Source organism: Ursus americanus, chromosome 20, assembly GCF_024610735.1.
Source record: "Ursus americanus isolate L20-20 chromosome 20, mUrsAme1.1.p, whole genome shotgun sequence".
NCBI lineage: Eukaryota > Metazoa > Chordata > Mammalia > Carnivora > Ursidae > Ursus > Ursus americanus.
This window is the reverse complement of record NC_142146.1, coordinates 50,196,238-50,214,763: the sequence shown is the minus strand read 5'-3', so window position 1 is coordinate 50,214,763 and position 18,526 is coordinate 50,196,238. Positions and strand designations below refer to the sequence as shown.

Here is an 18,526-nt window from a genome sequence, read left to right as displayed (position 1 = left end):
GGGCTCGATCCCATAACGCTGGGATCACGCCCTGAGCCAAAGGCAGACGCTTAACCGCTGTGCCACCCAGGCGCCCCTCTTTTTTCCTTTTTAAAAAGCTATGCAAACAAAAACAGTTCCCCTCTTTTTTCTGTTATTCACAAATAATACATGGTTTGTAGACTCCTTTCTTGCCCTCTAGTAATGCTCAATCATTTCCTCTCTGGAACAATGAGAAGAGTATAGAAAGAGAAATTAGCCTGACACTTGGAAATGACAGAAAACCAAACCAAAAAACGCCTAGTACAGGTCCTCAGACACACAAATGCTCTGTGTCTATCCCTGTCTAGCATGACTCACGTTGGAACGAAGTTTCTTTTGTCTGATGAGCTCAGGAGAAGACTTTGAAATACACGTTGGGATTTATGGAAATGAGAGAATTAAGAATATGAGTAGCACAGAGCACAAGGAACTGTCAGTGACTCTGCTGGTAGGAACACAGCAGCATAAGAAAAAAGAAATGGGATATGGGGCTGATTTTTTTTTCTGGGATTGGAACACATGCCATCAATGCCAGATATTGTAGCAGAGACAGATGGCATGGCAGATGCTGTGAAAGAAAAATGACTTACTACTAGGTGAACCAGAAAAAATAAACAAGAAGGACAGAGGAAAAAGTACAAGAGTTCCCCTCTGTTGTCAGGAACATCTTCCCATGCTATAAAATGTAACTGCGTGGCATAGGGCTGCAGATTGCAAATCAGCGTCTTAAGCACCTTCTCCACTGACTGCACATTTGGAATTTACAGCTATTCTTTTGAGAGGACTCACTTTTTGTCTATTGGTTTTCCAAGGAAGAAGGGAAGACAACAGCTAATTGGATATACGATGCCTCTATATTATGAAGAAGATGCGACTGCTAATCTTTTTCTGGCTCAGTTGGTTGCTATAGGATATGTAGAAACTGAATGAAACTCATGCTGGTTTATTTTAGAAACGTTCCCAATTAACCTCCTTTCAAGGTGCACATCAAATGAATGGGGTTGGTATTTTAATAAACTTAAATCAAAGTTGTTTAAAATGTGTCTTAGAAAGCTAGGCTGGGCTCTCTCATTAGGTCCCTGGGGTTTAAAACAGGTGCCTCACCAAAATTGGAGCTTAGCATGTGCTGTGTCTCCACGGAGTGGATAGGAACGGTTGAAATCAATAAAAATGATTTTCAAATGCTAAGGGTCTAATACGAGACACCCAGACCCACGCATGCGGCCCAGTGCTACCATGCGTAGATTTAGTCTATGGAAACTCATCACTATGCACTTGGCAGCCGCTGCTGCATCACTCATATTAGACACGGATGGATGCAACCAAGCCTAAAATTGCCAATGTGAGTTGCTGAAATAAGGAAAAGTACGTGAATAATATTAAGGATTTTCTGGCCATTACAAAAAGAAAAAAAGTGGGGGGGGGGGCTGGGCAAGTATCCAGTGATGGTTTTGTCACTATATTTGCTGAGGAAATTGAAAACTAATTAAAGACTATAGAGTAACATTGACTAACAAAGAACTACAGTGGGCTTTTGAAGGGTAATTCTGATTACACATAATATTTACCTTCTGTATTGTTTTTAGAAACACGAATAGCCCTCTAAGGTAGACCCCATTGTACCGGTACAACCTTCACTCACACACAACTTATGACTTAGAAAATCACTGCGAAAATGAATCTTAATCATATGGGATCCAGAAATAGCTTAGATACCATTTTCCCCCATGTTTAGGGGAGCAAATGCATCCAAGGCCTCCTGACAATCCCTGTCTATTTCTCATTTTCTTTTTACTTACTATTTCTTCTTCTCTCTATTGCCCAGATAAGTGCTGCCCTCTGTTACAGTAAAGTAGGAGACACTAAATGCAGAGAATCAGTTTCCAGAGACTAGTATCACGCTGGCATCTCTGCTGGGCCCACCTTGGAACACACGAGTACACTAAGTTTGAGGATACACATTTTCGGAAAGCCAGGGAGAAATGACAGGAAGCGATTTCAATTTGGAACAAGTCCTACTTGAGGAATTTCTGTGGTATGTCCCTGCTAAATCGTGCCAGAGGAATTAAGTCTTAGAGCCTGATGGGCCAGGTAGGAGTGGATCCCTTCTGGTGGAGGGTGGGGAGAGCCAGACTATATTCCAGCATGAAGTGGTAGATGTTGGTAGAGCTACAAAATGCCACGTTCCTTGATCTTATCAGCAAGTGCAAACTTCCATTGTTTGGCCTCCTATATTAGAGTTCCGAACTTGGACAGACACTCTTGACAAAATAGCTTGATAAAATGTTCTGCTTTGTGGAATTTTATATGAGAAACTCAGGGAAAATTAACATGTTCTCCAATTCTAGCAAAGGCTGGACAACACTGCAGCTACAAAGTCTATCGGGCAGCCATCTTGGGTTTTTAATGTTGTTTAATGTTTTAATGTTGTTTAATGTTTAATGTTTAATGTTTTAATGTTGTTGTTGGTTCTGAAGCTCCCTTCTACTAAATTTCAACACATAATTAGTGTTCACACAACAGACACCATTTATCTTATCAATGTCACATAGCTTAGATCCTAATTGAGAACTTTCTCCTTCTATAGGTATATAATGCAAATTATAATGTTTTCCGTTTGAGAGATTCCCGCATTATATCTCTAAAATTAGACACGGGGGAGGATGTGCAAAATGGGGAAGGAAGGAAGGAAGGAAGGAAGGAAGGAAGGAAGGAAGGAAGGAAGGAAGGAAGGAAAGAAAGGGAAAGGAAAGGAAAGGAAAGGAAAGGAAAGAAAAGAAAAGAAAAGAAAAGAAAAGAAAAGAAAAGAAAAGAAAAGAAAGGGACCCAGGAAAATCTCAAATGTTTTTCTACCCTGTACATGGTGTAATTGCAAAGGATTCTTTTCCAAAGAGGAAAATAGTGGCACTAGGCACTTAAAATGGGAAGCAATTTCAGTCTTTCACAGTTCCCATCAAATGGCACTTTATTTGACACTTTTGTTCATCAGACAGTTTTAGTGTTTTCCTTCAATGTGTCATTGAGGAGAGTGTGCCATCATGTTATCCTTACAATAAGCACTTCTTACACTAATAAGATGTTTGTGATTGCTTTATGAAATACCTATTTTTTGCCTTGATAAAAATATGCATTTTTATGTCATTTCCATGGATAATTCTTATTATGAGTTTCCAACACTGATATTACTCTATGATAAACTCCTGATTTACTCAGAATCAAGAAAGCAGAAAACCCGAAGAGAAAATTAGGCATATAAATATCTATCTTTAACATTTCTCTGTAGTTAAGAGATAAATGGCAAGGAAAATAATTTCCGTAATATTTTCTTTTGTCAGAAGTGCACCCTCATATATACTTTCATGTGTACGGTCGTTTGTAACTTCTATAACGTCTATAACCCCATAGCAAGAATGAACCTTTGGAGAACCTGATTTATTACGAGATCCTGGACCACCTTTTGAATCATCAAGGACAAATTTATCTTTGGTGTAATTTTGAATGGTCAATAGAATTTGCCCTAATTCTTTGAAAATGTACAACTGTATGTCATATTATAAGCCTCACATGACCAGAACATACTTTTTTCCTTTTATCCCCCAAATATCTTTGTTCTTATTCACCTCAGGTAAGTCTAATCCATAGGACTATAAATCTCAATTAACTAGAGCATTCTGACATGTCCTCCCAAACTATCTTCTTTCTCAATCATCTTAGGTAGACTCCACAGATAAATTGTAAATTGAAAAAAATTTAGTTTTAGGAACATTCTCAAAGTTTCCACGGGGAGATCCCCGACTATTGTCTTCAAGCAGTTGTAACTGAGAGGGATAAAAATGTTGCAGCTCCTTGAGAATCAAAACCCGAATTGCGATGAAGAGTCTCATTTTGAAGTAGTCACTCCTACAAAACCTCTGCTCACGGTACCACTTAGCACCTGTTACCACAGATTGGAAGCTAATCGGACCCAGTCCTTACCAAAGAGGAAGACCATCAAGGGACTTACTCCAAAATAATGATGGCTGGGTTACAAACTCCCCTTCTAATTAATTTTATTGTTTCAGTTGATGAAACTGCAGAAGTGAAATGAGCCTGGAAAAAGTGAGCAATGGAACCAGCAGGAGCCACAATCCCAACGCCCGCGAAAGCTACAAAAATGAGTGAAGATGTAGTGTGCGGAGCTCTGGCCTTGAGGGTAAGTGCTGAGGCCGAAAGACATCGACGGGAAAAGTTTTCATTTTCCCCATTTGACCAAATCAGTCTGAATGTATTTCATTTCCTATTGTTAGTGAAACAAGTCATCAAGTGAGAATCAATTACTCTAGAGTCTTTTATCAAATTTCTTCACTCACCTTCCATAGGGGTGTTGCTGTCCGGTCGATTCGCAAAGACTACGTCCACGTACTCGAGCTGCAGCCTCTGGAGGGAGCCCTTCAATCCTGGGAACCGAGGCAGGAAAACCCCAAAAAGTACAAATGTAAGCACTATTAGAAATAAAGTTTAAGAGACTCTTAACTCTAGGAAGCAACCTGAGGGCTGCTGGAGGGGAGGTGGGGAGGAGGATGGGGTAACTGGGTGATGGGCATTAAGGAGGGCATGTGATGTGATGAGCACTGGGTGTTCTGTGCAACTGATGAATCCCTGAACCTCTGAAACTAATAATACACCATATGTTAATTAATTGAATTTAAATAAAATAAAAAAAATAAGTTTGGTTTCCTTCAAAAATTTACTTTAAAAAAGCACTGTATTGGTTTCAAAAAGACACTGAATACAACGATGTATTAATTGGCCCACAGAATCTTTAAAAAATATATCAAAGGCTGACTTTGTCCTCAACAAAGAAAAGTCTTATAGGGTGGCGCAGTTTGGTGAAGCGTCTGACTCTTGGTTTCAGCTCAGGTCATGATCTCAAGGGCTGTGATCTCAGGGTTGTGAGACTGAGCCCTGCACCAGGCTCCACACTCAGCATGACGTCTGCTTAAGACTCTCTCTCTCCCTCTGCCCCTGCCCCCTGCTCTCTCTTTCTCTCTCTAAAATAAATAAAATCTTAAAAAAAGAAATGTCTTGTAACATTCTTGATAATTTTAGTACTCCTACCCCACCAGAAAGCACATGCTCAGCAGTGATCTTTCACAGTGACTCCTCTGAGGCAGTATCCAGGAGCAAAGTTTAGAATAAATAGTAGCCTAAGAGTTTAACTTCTTTCTTCTTGAAAAATGCAAATTACTGTCATGTTATGAACAACTTAATGGGCTTACAGTGGGATGGGATATATTTATTGCACATCAAAAACATTAAGATGGTATAAATCAGAAATCAATGACTGCCAAGCCCGTCTTAATGTACACGTGGGTTGTAACAGGAATAAAAGGATTGGCAAATGAAAGTTTTGCTCAACCTTTTACTAACTGGAACAAAGTTTGGAGAACCTTAAATAAAACTGAGCTCTACCATTTCTATTATTCCCTGTTCTTTGGGGGAAGAAACGAAAACATTAGAAGCTATAAAGACTTGGGTAGGGGCGCCTGGGTAGCGCAGTCGTTAAGCGTCTGCCTTCGGCTCAGGGTGTGATCACGGCGTTCTGGGATCAAGTCCCGCATCAGGCTCCTCTGCTGGGAGCCTGCTTCTTCCTCTCCCACTCCCCTGCTGTGTTCCCTCTCTCGCTGGCTGTCTCTGTCACATAAATAAATAAAAAAAAAATCTTAAAAAAAAAAAAAGACTTGGGTAATATAAAGGAGAGAGCGAGAACTTAAAAAAAAATCTGGAACCAATAATCTAAGTTTTAGCCCTAACCATTTGGTCACATTCCTATGAGTCCTCAGAAAAAAATGATTTCATTTCAGTAAAATTAATACTTCCCTGAAATAGAATGTATTGTATATAATATTATGCAACCAAAAGGATGACAGTTCAAGAATCATTTTATCTCATTTCCATGAGGCACAGCATTTCCGTACCAGCCTATTTAATTCCTCAGGAAGACCGGTGGTTTTTCTCTTTTTATTATAGGCATAAAATTAATTGCATGTTAAATGAGGCTCTTATAAATTTAAATTTGGCTCATTTAAATTTGATTTTTCAAACTGGTTTACCAGCCAGCCACAATTACTTTTCTGACAGGAAAATGAAGTGCTTGGATATAGTTCCGGAAATATTTTTCATTCATTGAGAAAGGATTGCTGTGGTGGTAGCTTGTTAAAAGAAGCATTGATGAAGAGATTAGGGCAGACAGGTGTTATAAGGTCCAATGCTCTCGAAAAACTGCAGTGACTTTCAGGCCTGGGGTGTTACCAGATCTCTCAAGGGGCAGCTTGAAATTAAATTTACCTTAAAAAGCACTATGATATGAGCCACTGTTTGGAAGCAGTAATATGTATTGAAGGAAGTAAGGGGAGGACCGAATAACCAAACAAACAAATAACAGGGTATCACAGGTTGGAAAGGTTGGAAATACTCTAACATGCTATGTGATTCCACCTGGGTTATTTGAGACCTCCCCCACCCCCACTTTTTTTTTTTTTTTTTTTTGACTCCGGTCTCTAATCTGCAGTGGAGAGAACAATACATACTACCTTTAGGATCACTGCTCCAGGAGAGCAAATAAAACCAGCTGTCAAGCACTTTGCAAGCACAATAGTCTACAGAACTGTGGTGATTATCACAGTGGTGCTAACATCTGGAAACGTTCAGAATGAGAGGTGCCAAAGACTGAATGCTGAAGATTTTCCCCAGACCTCCTGGTTTTGGAGGGAGGCATTTAATGACAAGTCCTGGCCCTTCCTGGCACCGGAAGCAAGTGTCCCCCTTTCTGATAATGGCCTTATCCCTTGGTGTCTCTTCTAAACAGCTCAGCACGGGCAGAGAGCAACTGCGAGAAAAAGCTGCAGCTGGCTTGGCCCCTTTGTAGTGCTGTGTGGTCCACCTGAACCCCCACGTGGACTCTGAAATGAAGTAGGAGATTGTGCCTCTAAGAGACCCTGTCCCCAACTTTGAAAATCTCAATCACATCAAGCCTTGAAATCCATGGTGTAAATTCTGGGTTTTACTCTCTGTAAGATGGAAAATCATTGGTGGGGGGGCTGGGATGTGAGGAGTTAAACAGGGGAAATGACATTATCAGATTTCCAATTTGAGCTGGTCACAGGTTGGCTGGGGATGACCTGGAGGAGGTAAGACTGAAAACAGGGAGGGAGGCCAGTGAGAGGTCACAGCAGCAGGGCCAGTGGGCCAAGTTGGTACGAAGTGTTCAAATTTGGGACAAGTTGTGTAAGTAGAAATAAGGGGACTGGTAGGTGGGCTGGATGCAGAGTGCGGAGGTCGAGGAATCAAGGACGAGTCTCAGACTTTTGGGCCTGAAAAGTGAAGGGACTGTTAGTGAGACAGGGAAGTTGGGGGGAAAGCAGATTGGTGGAAGCCACAGAAGTCCGAGCAGAATAGTCAAGCACATGGAGCTCCTGGCAGTTGGACGGACCCGCCTGGCATTCAGAGGTGAGTTCTATGTGTGGGCGAGGCAAAGGCTTTGGGAACCCGAGTGCTAATTTGGGCTGGCCTGAATGACCTTGCTGGCTGACATCTCAGCCTCTTTGGGCCTTGGTTTCCTCATCTATCTAAAGACAAACTAGAGTTAAACAATCTTCCTGCTTTAATCTTTCATGTGACTACAAACCAAATCAGGCACTCCTGCCCTTTCCCATTTGGATGCTTTAATCTTATAGAAATAGTTAAATTGTAGCAACCTAAAGACGTGCTCAACAAATGTCCCCTTGAAAGCCATTTAGGGTTTATCTCCAATAAGCAAATAGTCATGTTCTAGCTCCACTTAGCAAATGTTTGTTGAGCACTGGCTTGGGGCCAGCTATTAAGTTTAAGTAGATGTGCAAAAATGCATTAGCCTTGGCTGCAGAGGGCCATCCGGGCCACTGGTCATACCCTAACGTAGGTAAGCGGGCCCCGCGGTGAACACGCTTGCTGAAGGCACCTCGGACTTTAGCCCGTCCCTAGGCACTAACCCAGGGTCTGTGGCAGTGAGTACAGGGGAAGAGGGAGAAAAGCTCCCTGTCCTTGGGGAGATGTCTACAAGCTAACTGGCAATTCCTCCAAAGTCCACAGGATACTAAGTTATGTTACATAAAGAAAATAGCTTCCAAGTGACTAGAGGAAAAAGAAATCGAAGTTCATTTTTCTTTTAGGTTCTGAAGATGAACAGAAACTGTATTGTGACTAAGGTAAACTTTAATTCAATGTAAGCCTACTTCACAGGCATCTAAAGAAATATGCCCATTCCAGAAGTTAAGCAGACGGGCATGGCCAGAGACAGATCAGGTGTTCCGTGCAGCCTGCCGAACCGTGTAGAAACAAGGACATCAGTAGTCTGGAGATTCTGCGAGGGTTCTCTTCAAACATGCTGTGTCTATACATTTGCCTTCCTTTCTAGCTTGAAAAAAAAATGTTGCCTTAAATGCTGGGCACTTTTTCCATATATAATTATCTGCCTTCTTCTCTGCAGACCTCTCAGTCATGACTTGAGACAGGTCTGCTTATTTTTATAAAGACTGTGCTATATTAGAATAAGGTCTGTGGCTGCCCCCACCCCCCGTGATGAAACATGGTTACCCTGAGTGGGTGATTTCAGTTTAGTGCGAACATGGAACACTGGGAAGGAATTTGTGGTGAAGCCATCTGTTAAGAAACTTCCTCTTTCATTGAAAAAATCATAAATTATCTTTTTAAAATAAAAGTTCAGAAAAGTTGGGCTTGACATTTGCCATTCATTAAGAAGGTCTAAGCAGTTTCACAGATTATTTTCCTCTCCTACTCCTCGAATCATGAGAGTGAGTTTGTGGTTTGAATCACAGCAAAACTGCCATTCACCTGAAGGAAACTATACACTCAGACACAGCCTTTGCCTATCAAAGCACACAGTTTACTTCAGTCTTACGAACTGACTTACCAAACTATTTCTATTCTTTCCTATAAGATACTAAGGAAACTTGAACTGTTAAATTTTAATACTGGCAAAAATTGGGACTTAAAGAATGTTTGAGGAATGGCCGAATGAACAGATTTTCCGAACTTGAGAGGACCTTGGGATTCCTGATGGATATGATAGAGCTCCCATTGTGCAGTTTCCACCTCCGCCTTGTGAATGCAAGGAGCGTGTTGTTCCTAACTGGGTCTAAGTAAGGGAACTTGGGCTCACTGAAAAGGTCTTCCATATGAATTTTTTCAAAACAGCATTACGTACAAGTCAGGCTCATTTTACACCCTGTAAACCAGCTCAGGTGGCCAAGGTCACCAGCACTCAAGTGGCCTGAACTCCACGTGAATTGGACTTCTTGTCCTCCAAGAACACTTTCTAAATTGAATGTGCATAAGAATCTTCAATGCCCAGTAAGGTCACCTTCATCACAAAACAAGTATCAATGAAACCCAAGGATAATGACTTATAAACCTCTTCAAACTTTATTTTGGGGCTAGAAATCTCATGCCCCCCCCCACACACACAGTTTCCCTGAAAATTCACTCAATTCCCTAATTTCAGCCTACCTAGAAATATACTTTTAGCTGATTCTCTTGGACTCAGGAATATCTTTGTCTTTGGCGGAAACTATGAACTACAAAATAAACAGTCACAACATACTAATAAATGATCCCAATTCTTCAGTCTCAGAAGTTTGAAATTTTGTGTTAAAGTTTGAATCTGGGTCAGTTTGAATTTCAGCTGAACTGGTTTATCATATCCTGAGAGATTAGCTCCTAAGAGAATTCCTGACTTATTTAAAGGGACAGAGAATTTAAGGTATTTCTGTTTGGTTGGTTGAGGCTTATAGAAAACTGATTTAGAAGAGAGAATTTTGAAATGATGAGCACACTGGCAAATATTAAAGCAACGGAGAGTCAGTAAAAAGCACAGCAACTTTCTCCATTCTATCTCCCCTCGATTTTATGTTCTCTGTTGATTGCCATCCTGAACCATTGCCTGAATCTCCTTTTTAATCAGATTAAAAAGAGGGACGAGAACTTTCTACGCAGCACACTGCTGCCTTGTTTTTCAGCATTGTACAACAAGCTTACGTGAATTATTTCTTTGGGGGGGGGGCGGTTATTTCTCACGGTACACGGCTAAACCATGTGGGCAAGTGCTAGAGCAGGAAGGGTAACAGTTTTTAAGAAGCAGGTTGGGTTTTACTTGGCAATGTCAAATTGGACATGAAGGCCTGAGAAGGGATTTTGTTTGGGTTAGGAATTTGGAAGCTTTCTCCAGTGCTAGAATGTGCTTATTCATTGTGATGGCCTTAAAATGTTACTTAGTCAAGGGTGCCCTTATCTATGGAATGAAGACTAATAGTTGCACTATTAAGAATGATGATGATGATGACAAAAATAACATTTATTAAGTGCTTATTATGTGACAGATACTGTGCTCAATGTGAATTATCTAATTTCAGTCTCTGTATAGTAATGTTGTGAGGTAGGAATATTGATAGCCAATAGTACAATCAAGGAGATGGAGGTTTAGTGAGGTTAAGTAACTTGCACAAAGTCCCCTAGCTCATAAATGACACAGTTGAAACTTGAACCACTGTTTGTTTGGTTTCAAAGCCCAGTGCTTACAAATATATTAAAAACCAGTTAATAAGAATACCAAACTCATACAAAAATGTTGGAAACAACTATCACTATTAAAAATTATATATATATATATATATATATATATATATATATATATATATAATATGAAATATAAATTATAAACATATTCTCCAAGATCTGGCTTCAAAAGTCTCCATTCTATTTTTAAATTTTAAATTTTTAAAAAATAATCTCTATGTCCAATGTGGGGCTCCAACTCACAACTCCAAGATCAAGAGTCACATGCTCTACCAACTGAGCCAGCCAGGTGCCCCAAAAGTCTCTATTTTAAATTAAATGATTGAACACCAAAATTATTTTTTTCCAGTGGAAGTCTAAGATCTTTCCAAGTTCTCTTTATAGGTTAATAAAGATCTCTAACTTCTAAACTTCAATGAAAGTCTTCGAATTCAACATTATCTCTTTTTTTTTAAGACTTTTATTCATTTATTTGAAAGAGAAAGAGCAAGAGAGAGTGAGCAAGCATACAAGTGGGGGGAGGTACACAGGGAAAGGGACAAGCAGACTCTCTCCCCCAACCCCTGCTGAGCAGGGACCCCCACTGAGGCTCGGTCCCAGGACCCTGAGATCATGACCTGAGCTGAAGTCAGATGCTTAACCAACTGAGCCACCCACGCGCCCCTCAACATTATCTTTCAGATTAGGTTCATGGGGAGGAAAAAAACTTCACAATGAAATCACAGCCTGGAAGAAAATATTTGTAACACATGTAACTGACAAAGAGTGAACATTATTAATGTACAAAGAGCTCCTGAAAAATTAATAAGATCAAGACAAACAACTCAAAAGAAAACTAGCTTAAGAACATGAAGAGTTGGTTCCCAGAAAAAGCAGCACAAAATTATAAAAAGTAGCTCAAACCCATTACTAAATAAATGTATAACTAAGCAAATAAAACCACCTCATCCATCAGATTGGTATATTCCTTTTTAGAAAATAATTTAAAAGATGCATTATTGTTTGACCTAACAATGCTGCTTTCAGTATCTATCACATTTACATAAGGATGGCCATTTGTATAATTCTTTATAATACTAAAACCAAGAAATAACCTACAAATCATGTGTAGCGTGCATATGCATGTGGGTGTATGTCTAAAATTATTTTAATTGCAAAAAAAGTAGATTTTAGGCTAATATGTACAACTTGATTCCATTGGTTTCATACTTATGTTTTTGTATTTACAGGTAAATGTGGATAGGTAGATAGATAGATCAATTTAACTGTGGGGACAAGTTGGGAAGGACATGCACCAGACTGTCCCACTGTGGAATGAGATGAGGTAAGCAAAGGGAAGAATTCTTTATTTTTATTTTTAAAGTAGTGAGATTAGAGTACATTTCATGTTTTTATTGACTTCGGTCTTTCATAAATCAAACTAGTTTTAAAAAGAAGAAAAATCATCTGTCTTAATGATTAATCATGAATCTAAAGTTATAAAAATCTCGGATCTGTATAGCCCCATTTAACATTTTTCCCTTATTGCAATAGGTGCAGGTATAAAAATTTTGTTATATATAGACAAATAAGAAATACATAAAAAGTCCTCACAATTCTCATAATCCTCCCAATGAAGTATAGTACTCTACTATATAATGGTTCTAGAAGACTGAACTATTTCCTGTTTATTTCTAGTCTCTACAAAGTTTTGAGTACCATCACAAAAGCAATAGCTCCATGAACCAGTTACTGAGTGATAATTTTCTACCATTTTTTAAAATGCATATAATATTTTTTAAGAACTATCATAGTCTTGAAAAATTATATGCCAACAAAATGGACAATCTAGATGAAATGGATAAATTCCTAGAAACATATAACCTCATAAAACTGAATCAGGAGGAAACAGACAATTTGAACACACCGATTACTAGCAATGAAATTGAATCAGTAACCAACAAACTTCCCCCCACCCCCCGCCACAAAAAAAAAGTACAGGACCAGATGGTTTCATAAGCGAATTCTACCAAACATTTAAAGAAGAGTTACTACCTATTCTTCTCAAACTCTTCCAAAAAACAGAAGAGGAAGAAGAACTTCCAAATTCATTCTATGAGGCCAGCATTACCCTGATACCAAAACCGGATAAAGATACCACTGAAAAAGAGAATGACAGGCCAATATCTCTGATGAACACAGATGTAAAAGTCCTCAAGAAAATATTAGCAAACTGAATCCAACAATACATTAAAAAAAAATCATTTACCACAATCAAGCAGGATTGATTCCTGGGATGCAAGGGTAGTTCAATATTTGCAAATCAACCAATGTGATATATCATATCACCAAGAAAAAGTATAAAAACCATATGATCATTTCAATAGATGAAGAAAATACATCTGACAAAGTATAACATCCATTCATGATAAAAACTCTCAACAAAATATGTGTAGAGAGAACATAACTCAACATAATAAAGGCCATATATCAAAAACCCAGAACTAACATCCTACTCGATGGTGAAAAACTGAGAGTTTTTCTCCTAAGCCCAGGGACAAGACAAGGATGTTCGTTCTTACCACTTTTATTTAACATGCTACTGGAAATCCCAGCTACGACACTCAGACAAGAAAAAGGAATAAAAGGCATCCGAATTGGTGAGAAAGAAGTAAAACTGTCACTATTTGCAGATGACATGATACTACATGTAGAAAACCCTAAAGGGGCGCCTGGGTGGCACAGCGGTTGAGCGTCTGCCTTCGGCTCAGGGCGTGATCCTGGCGATCTGGGATCGAGCCCCACATCAGGCTCTTCTGCTATAAGCCTGCTTCTTCCTCTCCCACTCCCCCTGTTTGTGTTCCCTCTCTCGCTGGCTGTCTCTATCTCTGTCGAATAAATAAATAAAATCTTTAAAAAAAAAAAAAAAGAAAACCCTAAAGACTCCACCAAAAAACTACTAGAATTGAAAAATAAATTCAATAAATTTTCAGGATACAAAATCAATATACAGAAATCAGTTGCACTTCTATACAACAATGATGAAGTAGCAGAAAGAGAAATTAAGAAAACAATCCCATTTACACATGCACTGAAAATAATAAAATATCTAGGAATCAATTTAACTAAGGAAGTGAAAGACCTGTACTCTGAAAACCACAAAACATTGATGAAAGAAACCGAAGATGACACAGACAAATGTAAAGATATTCCATGCTCACTGACTGGGAGAAAAAATTTGTTAAAATGTCCATACTACCCAAAGCCATCTATAGATTCAATGCAATTCCTATCAAAATACCAACAGCTTTTTTCACAGAACTAGAACAGATAATCCTAGAACTTGTATGGAGCAAAACATCCTTAATAGCCAAGGCAATCTTGAAAAAGAAGGACAAAGTTGGAGGTATCACAATCCCAGATTTCAAGATCCACTACAAAGCTGTAGTAATAAAAATGGTATGGTACTGGCACAGGAACAGACACAGAGATCAACAGAACAAAAGGGAGAGCCCAGAAATATACCCACGATTACATGGTCAATTAATCTATGACAAAGAGGGCAAGAATATGTAATGGAAAAAGACAGTCTCTTCAACAAATGGTTTTGGGGAAACTGGACATCTACACAAGAAGGAATGAGACTGAACTTTCTTACACCATTCACACAAATAAACTCAAAATGGATTAAAGACCTAAATGTGAGACTTGAAACTATAAAATTCTTAGAAGAAAACATAGGCAGTAATCTTTGACATTAGTGAAACATTTTCTAGACATGTTACCTTTGGCAAAGGAAACAAAAGCAAAAATAAACTATTAGGACTACATCAAAATAAAAGGCTTTTGCACAGTGAGAAAACCATTAACAAAACAAAAAGACAACCCACTAAATGGGAAAAGATATTTGCAAATGATATATCCAATAAAGAGTTAATATTCAAAATATATAAAGAACGTCTACAACTCAGCACCAAAAAAGAGAAACAATCCAATTAAAAAATGGGCAGAAGACATGGACAGACATTTTCCAAAGAATATATGCAGATGGACAACAGACACATGAAAAGATGCCCAACGTCACTCATCATCATCATCAGGGAAATGAGAACTAAAACCACAATGAGCTACCACCTCACACCTGTCAGCATGGCTAAAGTCAAAAATGCAAGGAGTAAGTGTTAGTGTGGATGTAGAGAGAAAGGAACCCTTTTGTGCTCTTGGTCGGAATACAAACTGGTGCGGCCACTGTGGAAAACAGTACAGAGGTTTCTCCAAGAAGTTAAAAACAGACTTATCATATGATCTAGTAATTCCACTCCTGGGTATTCACCCAAAGAATACGGAAACACTAATTCAAAAAGAAAATATGCACCCCTTTGTGCATTGCAGCGTTATTTACAAAAGCCACATATGGAAGCAGCCCAAGTGTTCCTTCACAGATGAATGGATTAAGAAGTCATATAGATATATCAAATGGAATACTACTCAGCTATAAAAAAGAATGAAATCTCACCATTTGCAACAACATGGATGGATCTAGAGAGTATAATGTTAAGTGAAATGAGCCAGTTAGAGAAAGACAAATACCCTATGATTTTACTCATAAGGGGAATTTAAGAAACAAATGAACAAAATAAAAAAGAGACAAACCAAAAAACAGACTCTTAAATATAGAGAACAAACTGGTGATTACCAGAAGAGAGGTGGGTGGGGGGATGGGTGAAACAGGTGAAGGGGATTACGAGTACACTCCTGGGATGAGCACTGAGTAATGCATGGAAGTGTTGAATCACTATACTGTACATCTGAAACTAATACAATACTGTATGTTAATTGTATTGGAATTTAAAAAAAATAAACACTTAAGATAAAACTACCATAGTCTTAGCATATGTCCACACAAGAGCTTGTACACAGATATTCAGAGCAGTATTATTTATAAGTCAAAAAATGAAAACAACCCAAATGTACATCAACTGATAAACGAACAGGCAAGATGTGGTCTATCCATACAATGGAATTTTATTTGGCAGTAAAAAGGAATGAAGTACTGATACATGTTACAACATGGATGAACATATGCTAAGTGAAAAAAGCCAGTCACAAAGAACTACATATTGTACGATCTCATTCATATGAAATATCCAGAATTGGCCAATTTATAGAGACAAAAGTAGATCAGTGGTGGCTGGGGCTGTGGAAGAGGGTAGGGAGAAGGTGGGAAGTGACTGCTAGTGGGTACTAGGTTTCTTTTTGGAAGATGAAAAATGTTTTAAAATTGAATTTATGGTGATGATCTCACAACTCTGTTGTAATACTCAGAACCAATGCATTGCGCACTTTAAATGCGTAAACTTTTATAGTATGTAAATTATATCTTACTAAAGCTCTTTTAAAACGTCTCAGGGGAGTGTTTTATTAATGTTAGCCCAGCTGTAAATGAGAAGAGTTTTAGAGCATTTGTCCTTTTTCTACTGTGTTCCCAACTGTCTTCTCTATATCACCACACTCTTACATTAAAACCCAGCGAGATTGTGGTTGATTGTGATTGTCTTTATGGAGAATTTTCCCCCTCCCAGTGGGTTTTGAACCTGTTTGGTCGATACCTTTCTTGAATCACAGCCCACACGTGAAGATCAGATGGAAGTGCTGTACCTACCTTCAATAATGTGTTTTCTTGACAACCCTCTTTCCGTTTCAGCTCTAACAAGAAAAAGAAGCAAATGACTTTGAGTGGGGGTGTGCTTTTTTAATTGCTGTTTCAAAAGTACAGAGGAATAATCATTCTAGATTGAATTGCTAATTTTATACCCTGTTCTTGGCAAATTCCATCCCACAGGTTGAGGAGAGAAGGCTGGTGCGACACACTGAGCCCCCTTCTTTGGAGACCCCCGGTAGAGAATTAACCACGACTCTCACCACACAGTAACTCAGCCACTCACAGCCTGTCCGTGTACACTGTGACACAGGGCTCAACCTTCCCACCTGCTCTTTACCAACCCAACCCCCTCCCTCCCCCCAAAAAGCCTTGACATAAGTTGTGAGCTGCTGATAACATTCACTTTTCTGAGAAAGGAGGCAAATTTGGAAGTGCCTTTCGACTTGCAAAGGAAACTTAACAATTAATTACTTTCTGTTAAAATGTGATGCAAGTCTTTCTTACACTAGCGTCCTAAGAAGGCAAACATTTAACTAGGGCTTTTCCCAGACCATCCTCAAGCTCTGGCCAGTTAGAAAGAAATATGGTTCTTGAGTTTTAGTCTTCATGAAATGTTTCTTCGACATCACTACCTGTGGCAACCTCTTTTTAAAACACAGTCGTTTCCCATTTGCCTTGGTGATTTTGAATCTTTTATAAAAACATTAGATCGTATTGTACGCAGAGTCCGCTACATAATGGTTCTTGTGGGTTGTCTTCTTCTGTTTATTTCTAAAGTCTAGGCAAGGCTTTAAGTACCACCGCCAGAGCACTGAGGGACAGCACCATGAGTCAGAGCACAGACAAAGCCAATCTACGCTTCTCACAACACCATGTTGCTTCATTTTCATATAGGCGATAGTAGGAATAAAATCTAAGTTCCATCTTCCTGTCTTCATAGTCGTCACGAACAGGCTCAGAAATTGCAATAAAGTACGGGTGTGTGTGTGTGGGGGGATATTTATATACATACACATTTTGATTAGAAGATTCTTAAGGAACTGTCCTCTGTCTCCAATTTTGTTTTTAACTGTTCCCTCTCAATGATAAGTAAGTAAGGTTTTGTGTGTTTGTGCTTGGTTTTGTTTTTTGTTAAGACGCCACGGAAATATTTGTGACTTCCATGAAAACGTATGTGGAGTAGCTAGCCGGACTTCTAAATTCTGCTGAATCATGTACGTACCAGTTCAAACACCAGGAGGCTTATCAGAGGCCAGTTCGTCCTGAGAAACTTGTTTGCATCCCACAGCAGACAGAGGCCCTCTCTTTCTTTTGCCTTCCAGTGAGTGATATGGTAGCTTCCTGTTATTCTCCAAAAGGCGGTCCTTTTGATTAACATTTTCAACGCCTTCTGCACAAATGATCAGAGACTCACACGTGGGGCCAGACAAGATATTTTTATCTTTGCATTCCATGGAAGTCTCTGAGTTTTGGCAGATTCAAATAGCTTTTTTTCTGTGATGCTATGTGCTTGTTTTCTTTTCCTAAAATTTGAACTCTATTTTGGAAATGGTTCTAAGTATGAGGTTGGTATTTGAAACTCTCCATGAATTACTTAGTAACAAGTGACCAATGCTTTATGCTAAATTTCTTCGGGGCATCTTGCTAAAATTGAATCCTAGGAGAATTGCTACTTCCTTCAAGGCAGAAAAGAGAATCTTTCTCCCCAAATCAATTAATTTTAGTACATTAGATGTGAAATGGTTGCCCAAAAGGATAAAAGCATGAACTACTAGTTATTTCAAGTAGGGAAAAGGTATTTAACTTACTTTCCACCCCAGTAGAGTTTGGTTGTTATGACCAGGCTGGACCTCCTGTATGTTAGACAAACAGAGAGAAATGTTAAATAAATTGTGGGGTTTTGTACTGAGTCATATTATAGCACCAGAAAGAATTTATTGTACTTCCCATCAAAAAAAAAAAAACCAACTGGTAAAGAGATAAATTTGTTAATTCATGTCACTGAAATATTGGGACAAGGGGAAGCTGGTGAGTGGGGATGTGAAGTCAGATCCTAGATAAAGAGGTTGAAGGGGAATGACCTGTCCCTGGAGGGGCAGGTGGACGAGGCTGTGACAGCAAGATGGGGGGTGTGGCGAAGAGGGGAGTGGTGGGCTCGGAGGGGCAGGAATGGTAAACGAGAGGGTGAGTGAGTGGATTTAAAGGATGAACTGCTTTAGTAGAACCCGCTAATGCTTATCTAGCATCTGACAT

General features: G+C 39.1%; 1 protein-coding gene across 6 annotated transcripts in view; it reads right to left on the bottom strand.

Annotated features, from left to right (window-relative positions):
• Nucleotides 1-18,526, bottom strand: part of KCNAB1 (potassium voltage-gated channel subfamily A regulatory beta subunit 1) — a 385,175-nt gene that overhangs the window by 55,760 nt on the left and 310,889 nt on the right. For 4 of the 6 annotated variants that reach the window (XM_087870304.1, XM_045812023.2, XM_045812030.2 and 1 more), the window contains exons 6-8: nt 18,082-18,126; nt 16,274-16,317; nt 4,371-4,457 (exon numbers count right to left, since the gene is read on the bottom strand). In XM_087870304.1, the coding sequence (XP_087726430.1) occupies nt 4,371-4,457; nt 16,274-16,317; nt 18,082-18,126 (176 nt within the window). The remainder of the gene's footprint in view (nt 1-4,370; nt 4,458-16,273; nt 16,318-18,081; nt 18,127-18,526) is intronic. The other 2 variants (XM_087870305.1, XM_087870306.1) reach the window with 1 other exon arrangement.